Source organism: Asparagus officinalis, chromosome 6 (genome assembly GCF_001876935.1).
Source record: "Asparagus officinalis chromosome 6, Aspof.V1, whole genome shotgun sequence".
NCBI classification, from domain to species: domain Eukaryota; kingdom Viridiplantae; phylum Streptophyta; class Magnoliopsida; order Asparagales; family Asparagaceae; genus Asparagus; species Asparagus officinalis.
The window spans coordinates 4,858,214-4,867,626 of NC_033799.1; the positions used below are offsets into that span (position 1 = coordinate 4,858,214).

At 35.7% G+C, this 9,413-nt stretch overlaps 1 protein-coding gene across 3 annotated transcripts; it reads right to left on the reverse strand.

The window, feature by feature from the left end:
• Positions 51-7,274, reverse strand: LOC109844516. Of its 3 annotated transcripts, none has more exons than XM_020413575.1 (9): positions 7,252-7,274; positions 5,894-7,077; positions 4,351-5,504; positions 3,452-3,743; positions 2,893-3,114; positions 2,100-2,273; positions 1,691-1,885; positions 1,471-1,584; positions 51-615 (listed from the first exon to the last, which is right to left on the reverse strand). In XM_020413575.1, exons 2-9 carry the CDS (start codon positions 6,635-6,637, stop codon positions 298-300), a joined length of 3,213 nt encoding a protein of 1,070 aa, XP_020269164.1. In that variant the 5' UTR covers positions 6,638-7,077; positions 7,252-7,274; the 3' UTR covers positions 51-297. The 3 variants fall into 3 exon arrangements, with proteins under 3 accessions (XP_020269164.1, XP_020269165.1, XP_020269163.1); XM_020413576.1 differs by lacking the exon at positions 7,252-7,274 and having other exon boundaries at positions 5,894-6,739; positions 6,918-7,234; XM_020413574.1 differs by lacking the exon at positions 7,252-7,274 and having other exon boundaries at positions 5,894-7,234.

A 9,413-nucleotide genomic window follows, 5' to 3' on the forward strand; every position in this document is an offset into this window, starting at 1 on the left:
CATGTGAGGGGTTTCTCTCGTATACATTCATATAATTGAATACACTGATAGAATTGAATTCATATGACTGAATACATTGATAGAATTGAATCTCAAATGAAGTGCATGAAGAGGTTCTTTCTTGTTACACTTTAAACAATAGAACTACAAAATTCCACACAAAACTTCACAAAATGCCCATTTCTCTGCAACTCAAAATGTACCAAAAATACAGACTATACAATGATACATGGTACGTATACACATCAAAAGAAATACAGGGCAAATTAACCAAAAAACCCTCCAGTCATAGAAAATTTAATCATCAATCCTCCAAACATCACGGAGTAGCTGATATCTAACGACATTCGCCGTGCATTTTCCCTCAGATTGAGCAGTTGAGTTCGATGAGTTCTTTAGCATGATTGAGTCTAGAGGAGATTCTAACTCATCAAGCTCGTCATCACTTGTGTGGCACTTTCGAACTACTGATGATCCGCTCCTCTTTAGGATTGTTGTGCTTCGAAGATCGCCAATTATGTTTTCAACTGAAGCAACTGAAGGTGGAGAATATGATATCGGAGATGCATTACAGGGGTGATATCTTATTTCTTCATTGCTGCTTTCAAAATGGTGCTGAGAAATGCAATACCAATATGTTACTGATTATGTTCTCAAAGATGACTATGGAAATTTTAGGAGTTATCTACAGAACTGATAACAAGAGGGATTTGTTTTCTTGATACTTCACAAAGCTATCACATGAGAATAATCGAAACTTGAAGATCCACAAGCGCCGCCACGCTCAACTACCTCATGTACACAGAAAAAGAAAATGGTGCATTTATAATTTTCTAATTGCTCGATGAAAGTGATTACTTGGTGCTATGGAGAGGCTTTTGTTTCATCATTCATTCTACTTATTCTTCTCAGTCCAAAATTTATCTTTTTTTTTTCAAAGTCGAAATCCTATTTCTGATATAGTTAAGATATGGCATTACCCGGAAATAAATAGGGGTTAATTGTACATAGACCCCTTATAATATCACATTGTGAGACTTATTACCCCTTAGTTTTGATATATTCAGATAGAACCCCATAATATCCATGTTTATTTATTAATTTTGCAAACAGACGTTACAGACGCCTGGTTTTTGAATTCAGATGCAAAGGGCATTCAGTTACCAGGGGGTCTTTATCTGCCCATATAAACTTAAGGGTAATAAGTGGGACAAATGTGATACTACAGGAGTTTATGTGCCATTAACCCAATAAACAATCCCCTGCTGCAACTCTCTGAGAATTTTTAGGCTTATAAGGACTAAATGTAAATGTCAAAATAGGCAGTAGAATTAGTTAGGGTTGAAAATTTCATGTCACCTCTGATTGATGATGCTATTGGAATTTGAATCTAGACCAACTTATCAAGCGAACAAGAAATCAAACAGTGAAAAGACTTGAAAGCTGAAAACGTGTTCGAATGAATCTAACCTCAGAATCCAATGCTTCTAGCAGCTCATCAGGTATTGAATCTGGACAAAATTCATCTGGTAAAAAGCTGCCAAGAATCTGCCTGATGATTGATGCACTGAATGTCGGACAAACCTTTCCAAAGCAAAAGTCATAAGAAAACGATCCATCAACCATACGGGAAAAAATAGATAAACAAAATTTTGACGTTTACCAAAAAAAAGGCATCTCTATAAATTACCTCTTTCCTGATAGTCTTCTCCAATAGCATGTCCTTTGGCAACATCAAAAGATCACTCAATGCATTCAGAAGGTGGAAAGATTTAAAAGTTTCTACAACATCAATCCTGTCATCATCTTGTTCATTCTCGGCTTTAGAGGACTCCTCCGTGCCGATACCAAATAAGTCAGTTAGCCATCTAGACCAGTTGCCAATCTAGCACCCAAAAATTTATCTTAGAACCTATACTATTGATTCTTTCACAGAATGAAGATAAGAAATAAGCAAAATTATTCCCCAAAACTTTAAGCTTTAAAAGGAAGTTGTATTCTACCAAATTTAGTTTCCAGTTCCTTCAGTTGACTAGTAGTTATTAGGTTCAACATACTGATGAAAGAAATATGAGCTAAGAGATACTTCCATTACTTACAGCATTTTTTAGCTGAGCTCCAGCTCCAAAAGTTGATTTTCCCAGTGGAATAGGTAGAACCTTGGGATCACTTATTGGGTCAGAAACGGGATCTGTGGGAATTTCATCATCCGATCTACGTAAAATAGCATTAAACATGGCAACATCAAGTCTTGCAACACATTGTTCCATGGCCTACAAGGGAGAAACAATGCAATGAATTACATGATAAATTTTAAGATTATGGACTCTATGCTCATATGTGCTTCTTTTTTTTTATTGATCATTGCAATTAGATATAGTTAACAATCATTTTAACTTTTCACAGCATGAAGGATTCACCAGTAATTTTTAGGCAGTTCAACCAAATTAATATCTGTTACCAAGAACATGTCTACGCTATATCAAATTATAAAGTAAAGCTTACAAAACCCAAGCATGTTCTTTTGGGTAAAGGCACAAGGCTCTCCAAGCAAAACAGGATTTTAGTGACTTTATTCTAGGTATAAGAAATGGTTATAAGGCAATAACAAGTGAAAGATGGACACTTTTAATAGTGGCAGGACTAGATGGTCATTTTTGCCTTACCAAATAGTACCTTATAAACTTTATGATAGCAATTAGCATGGATTTATAATTAGTTATACTAGTCTTCATATGTAGACTTTGCGGAGACTAAAAACTGTAAAATCAAGGTATAACTCCAAACATATTCCACATTCACAAGGCTGTAGGCCACTTCAATATTTATATTAGTTCATATCTCTGTATAATCCTTTCGGACAAGTAAAAATGAATAAGTAGTCAAATTTACCATTCTAGCCAACACTGGCAAGCACCCACACTCATGTCCTTCAGCTCTAACAGGACAAAGCCTTTCGCAAGCATCACTAAAAGCTTTCTTCCAAATTTCAGTCGAGAAGTTCTCATGTTTTATATCACCCAGGCTCGGTTTTCTTCTATATTTTTCCTTCATACAAGAACCTTTCTTAGGTTCATCACCTTCAACAGTGGACTGCATGTGTGGAGTCAAAGTCTGAAAAGTACCAAGAATTATTGGATTTCATTATTAAGAAATAGAGTTTTTTCAATGTTAATTCCTTAAACTTTTCATATTTTGAAGTTAGTTCATCAAATCATTGAAATTTCTATTAGGTCCCCCAACTCTCATAAGTAGTTTCATATAATACCTTCAATCAAGAGTAGAATTAGCAATTGGGAGAATTAATCTAAAACAACTTATTAGAGTTGGGGGATCTAATAGCAAGTTCAATGATTTGGACTATTTCAAAATATGAAAGATTTAAGGGACTCATATGAAAAAAAAACTAAGAAAGATAGGCAGAAAAATCAAAAGAAAACAGTGCCTTTACCTGCCACCATATGGACTCTATTATTCGAGAGAATATCCACGATTCAATCCTTTCTAGTGAAGCTGTGAGCGCGGAGAAATGTTCCCAATCATCAAACTTTTTCATGGAAGGAAATGTTTCCTTCTTATGATAAAGAGACTCCCATTTTAATGGTGAAAAATTCCCATTGGAATTCAATCTCGAGCCATTTGGTGAAGAGTGCATGCCAACTATATTGGAAGCACATGAATGCTCAACCGCTCGAGTAACAGTTGCTCTCAATACAATGGAATTTGATAACCAGAACGTCAATCTGATTTAGAAAAAAAAAGCCACATGTCAAATGAATAGGATTGTAGCGTATATACCATTAGCATTAGTTTATGAATAACATATTTCATGTTAGATTATTGCCTGATTCAGCACAATTTTATCCAAAAGTTAAAACTGCTTGGGTCGTGGGATTACAATGTGTATAAAGCTAATATAATTCTTACCCTTCCCACTCACATGGACCTATGGAGAAATTAGTAGGACCTCATTGTATGAACTTGGTAAGCAACATGGGGGTAAATTAATGCATTTTAATGATGAGGTTTGAACTTCTTTATCAAAAATCTTACAATATTTTGTTGTTGCCGAACAGTGTATATCAAACTAATATAATTATTAACAAGCAGCACATGAAAATCAGACTAATAAGTAAAGTACTTATAATTTAAATTTTGTTTTTTGGGGGACAATTGACAAAGCACTTAGGCACATTTGATTACTTAAAATTTCCATTAACAAAGGAAAAATGCAAAAAAAAATAAGGAATTTAACTATAAAAATCATATATCATTGTCATGGGAGGTCATCCATCATATTAACTATTTAGGTGCTTACGGATATTCATCATAAATAAGCAAGTTACGTGCCTTGGGACATCATTTCCACAAGCTTTCGCTACCAAAACTAATCCAGATACAATACTTCTAGAGGCATTTGCCTTCCTCTCTCGTGAACTTTGCTTTGAAGCATGAAAATATAACCTCGAAAGGCGTCGAGCTGGAGTATGGACCTTGTGCACAGAGCTCCCATGCTCCGCAACAATTGAATAGAGACTCATCTCAATGGCAGCAGCCTCTCTTAGCTCCCCTTCAAGCTTCTCAACTCTAGACTCCAATTCTTGAAGTTTATTATTAGGGAAGTTATTCATGTTACCTCCAGAAGACTGCTTGAGCTTACCTGAATTTGATGTTATATTATGTGCAAAAGACTTTGCACGGCCAGTATGTACAATATCCGAAATGTCAATTTCTTTAACATCTTCCTCATACTGATTACTTGTTGAATGCCTGAGGCTTGACCTCATAGATAACCGCATATTCTTTAGTCTCTTGCTTGTTAAGGTTCTACTGTCCTTTTCGCCAAGAAGACTCTGTGTAGATGTACTCATTTCAGATTGCACTGGCCTTCTCAGAGCATTTTCAAGATATTTATGACGAACAACTGGCGTGTGATCCAAGCTCTCATGTGATGCAATAGAGCCATTACTGGGAGAACTATGGGTTGAGGATTCAAATTTAATTGAGGGATCTTCAACTACTTCCATCTTTTCTTCCAAACCATTCTCTCTGTACTTGTGTGTATCATCAACGCTTGTGCCCATGTAAGAATCATCTCTATTATTTGCTTCCCTCTTATCATCATTGCTCTGATCAGGTTTAGCTATATTTACAGGTTTCAGCACCTCATTTTGATTATCAACTTCTCCAACAACATTTTCTTCATCCCCCAAATCATGTCTCTGGATATCTTCAGAATCTGTAGTTGATGGTGAAGAATTAACGGTGGGTGTAACTTCTGATTTCCCCAAAGGAGAGGTAGGCGAAGAATTGTCAGTGATATCTACACTCTCGATATCATTAGATACTTCTGCTGGCAATGATTGTGGAAAACTCTTATTTTGATGGATGCAATTGCCATTAATAACAGGTGGAAGTGCCATGTTATCTGATTCTGACTTCACGGGTACAGGTTCCAGAGGAAAATTAGTTGCCCGGTTGTTCTCATTTTCTACATCTGCACTCTATAAACCAAGTGAAAATTATCAGTCACTGCTGATAGTAACATGATTAATTTTATTACTACTAATATTGGAAATTTTTGTATCCATTAATTGGATGCCTTGTTCATCCATTTCCAAGTCTTCCCTTAAAGCTTTGACATATCATAAATTATAGCATAATGGAATAACGATCCTAAAAGCAGGCAACGGAATTGTATTCATTATGATGAGTTAAGTGCACATAGAGTGCAAGGAAATATCTGTTCCAAAGCATAAAATGCACACATTACCAAGAACTTGGACTCAAATGTAAGATTGCAGGTATAATAATCCCAAATAAAGCAAGAATGCATCAAAAACTTCTATAATAGCATATGATGATTATAAGAAATGTGAACTAGGTGCATTACCCCATTATCTACTGATTTTTCTTGAATACTTTGAGCTTCCAACTTTGCATTAGCCTCAGAACCAGAAACCAAGTTACCAAGAGAAGATTGAGACGATATATCATCATCAGTAAAAGATGCAATCTCAGCCTCCTCCTCCGCTGCATATTCTTCACTCATCAAAGCCGAAACAGACTCTCTACCATCTCTATCCAAAGCAACCTCCTTGGACAAACTCTCTCTAAACGAAGAGCTCACGCTCTGTCTAAACGAAGAGCTCGTGCTTGAGCTCTCCTTATCAAAAGCCTGAATCTTAATATACACCACAGGCAGAGCTGTGTTCCTATAACTCCTCTTACAGTTAAATGGAACCCCAAAACTTACAACATCTTTAATAATCCCGTACTCAGCCAAATCCACCATTGCATTACCCAAGAGCTGCCCTCTTACACTCCTATCTCGCCTAGGTTCATATAAACTCAATTCAAGAACATTCTTTTGGTACCCATTTCCTTTCCCTGAGTACTCCTTGATCAATGTGGTATGGAGATTGAAGCTCTCATTGAATTCGACCTTTGACTGAGATGGGGCGACTGGGCTAGTTGATCCGGAGCTCCGGTCGCCGTTCTGCCACTGAAGAATCACTGATTTGAGGGATTTTAGAGATTGAGAAGGGGGCCATGGCTTGATTTCTTGAATGTGGATGGTGTAGTCCACTTGGGTTGAAGATGGCCTTCGATTTTTGGACTTCAGGCCTAGAACCATCGTATCAAGGATTGATCTTTGATGCTGATTTTGACAAAGTTTTGAACTTTTCAGCAACAGGAGGAATGGGTTGAGATCAAAATCTCAGCTTGGCTTCGAGGACTGAAGAAATAGGCACAATGCGCCATTAGTTATTTCAGTTTTTTTTTAAAAAGTTTAAAGAAAGATCGAGTTCTTGGTGAGAAATTGAGTAGAAAACAAGATTGGATTTTGATGTTGATTTTGGTAAAGGTTTCAACTTTTTGGCAATAAGAGAAATGGGTTGAGATCAAAATATCACCTTGGCTTCAAGGACCAAAGAAACAGATACAAGGCACCATTATGTCAGCAAAAACAAACTTTAAAGAAACATTGAGGTCTTGGTGAGAGATTGAGGAAGAAAACAGGAGAGCAGGTGAAACATTAGCATCAGAGATGCGGCAACCTCAGCCTGATGATCACTGCAAAGGGACGAAATCAAAATATTTTATTTGGTTGTTTAATACAATAAAAGCAACTAACACTGAACAATTGAGCTTGAATGCTTCAACTACGTCTTAAGCCAAAGACATAATATTCCAAGAAAAAAACAAAGAAATACTGCAAAAAGGACAAGAATGTGAACAGTTTCTTACTGAGATTTTACTCTTTACTACCTCATAAACTAAGAAATAAGATGAGAATTGATATCTTATTAATAGGGTAGAAGTTAGCTAAAGCCATTATTACTCATCATTAGACTTAAATTTTTAAATTAAAGCTTTGGGTGAAAAGGAGAATTTTAGTCAGAGAAAGTGTACTTCAAAATAAAGTAACACCAAATAAAGGTTCTGACAGGTGGGGTCCACATTTTGTTGGGTTTGCATAATTGCATGCGGGTGGAGTTGATTTTTTTCAGAACCAGGTTTTTTTCTTGGGGCATATACAGTTACTTAAATGTTTGATGATCTTAATTAGCCCCTCAAGTTATTGAAATTGCTACAAATCTCTCAACTTTTAATTGGGAGCTAATATTTTTGCCGTGAATTTCTAGTTAAACCCCTCTGTGTACATTACTCCAGATTCAAACATGTTTTCTTCAAAATCCATTTTAAAATTTAAAATACATTAAATTCTCTTTATCCCGATAGTAATTATTTCTTCGTTTAACATACCCTGCGAAGAATTGATTTGGGGTTTGTTGGGGGGTGAACGCGTAATAGATAGTAGAAATGTGATTCCTTGTGCAGGGTTAACAACTAATCTAACCTAAAAGTTTTAGGACATTAGACACGTTTACTAATGGAGGGATTCTTTAAATTTTAAATAAAAAAAATCCAATAGAGGGTTCAACTTTGAACCGTTTGGAGGACTTATTTGAAATATTAAATATGTAAGGGCTAATATGAAAGAAGAAACGTTTACATAAAATGGCGGGTGCAGTTATTGAAGGAATGTGCCACGTTGTCGGGTTACGTCAGATTCTTTTTTTGTCAGTGGCTGTCGTTCGATCTGAAGGAGGAATGGAATGCAATTCCCACTTCCCATTCCCTCATACCAAACACACCTATATTTTAGATGTTGGAATGACCATTCCCTAGGAATGATCATTCCCACTATTTGTGGGAATGAGCATTCCAAGTGAGAAGATAAGGAATGGTCATTCCCATTCAAGTGAGAATCAAAAACTAGTTAGGTATTTTTTAATTATATCCATATTAATAATAAAGAATGTTTGGGTGAGGCGCTATGCAAGTGGGCAATTTTAGATTGACAATTTAGGCTAGTATATCATTTTGCTATTTCGAAACTTATTATTTTAGTTGGTATTGTTTTATGGATTTTTGCTATTATGAATTGAGTGATTTTGATACTTTATCAAATAAGTTAATTTATATATCTAGAACTGTGGATTGTGGATATCATTCTTTTTTTTTTTGGACCTATGAAAGATACGATAATCTTTTTTTTATTTTTCTTTAATTTTTAAGACTAAGAAATAGCGAGTATTGTTTAAAAAATATAAACGAAACATACACCTGATGGATAACACGAGCATTAGTATAACACATACCTAGATTAATATAACATATGCGTATATAAAATTATTTAGTTATTATCATTAATGTTTATTTTTTATCTTATTAAAAATCTATGTTGTTGTAAGGGCATTATTAGAAAATGAGATTTCATTCTCACTTGTGTACTAGTGATACCAAACATGGGAATGGGAATGAGATTTCCATTCTAGCTTCATTCTACGAACTCACCCAAACAAGAGAATGAGAATGACCATTCCATTCCCACATGCAATCCATTCCATTCATTCTTCCATTCCATTCCCAAGTCTGTCCATTCCCGCGTACCAAACGAGGCGTAAAATCACACCCTTAAACTACACTACCAACCACATCTCTCTCTCAGCTACAGTGTTTTTAGGTTTTTAAAATAAAGCATGTGGACCCCAAAAATACTGTAGCTGGAAGAGGGAAGTGATTGGGAGTGTGGTTTAAGGGTGTGCCTCTAGTGTTTCCCTTTTTGACCGAAGATATGACAGGTGTGAATTTGGACCTCGAGCTACAATAGCATCTTAGAGCATATTCAAGAGCCTCCCATTCCGAAGGGTGATGTAATAAGGAAAAAACTATTAATATGCTCTAAAATAAACTTTCAAACACACTCTTAAGTCTTAGTTGACGGTGGGGCCCATTATGGAGCTTCTAAGAGCTCCACAAATTTGTGAAGCACTTGTCAGCTCCTAAAGGGTGGGAACCCATTAAAAATTATTTTTTATTAGATTTATTGTTTTAAAAATATT

What these genes read in the sequence shown, in the direction of transcription:
- LOC109844516 (XM_020413575.1), bottom strand. Translation starts at nt 6,637, where the DNA reads ATGGTTCTAGGCCTGAAGTCCAAAAATCGAAGGCCATCTTCAACCCAA. An exon ending in GAGCTCAGCTAAAAAATGCT is followed by an intron (nt 1,886 to 2,099) that starts GTAAGTAATGGA and finishes TTTGGGTGCTAG; the next exon opens with ATTGGCAACTGGTCTAGATG. An exon ending in AGAAGACTATCAGGAAAGAG is followed by an intron (nt 1,585 to 1,690) that starts GTAATTTATAGA and finishes TGCTTTGGAAAG; the next exon opens with GTTTGTCCGACATTCAGTGC.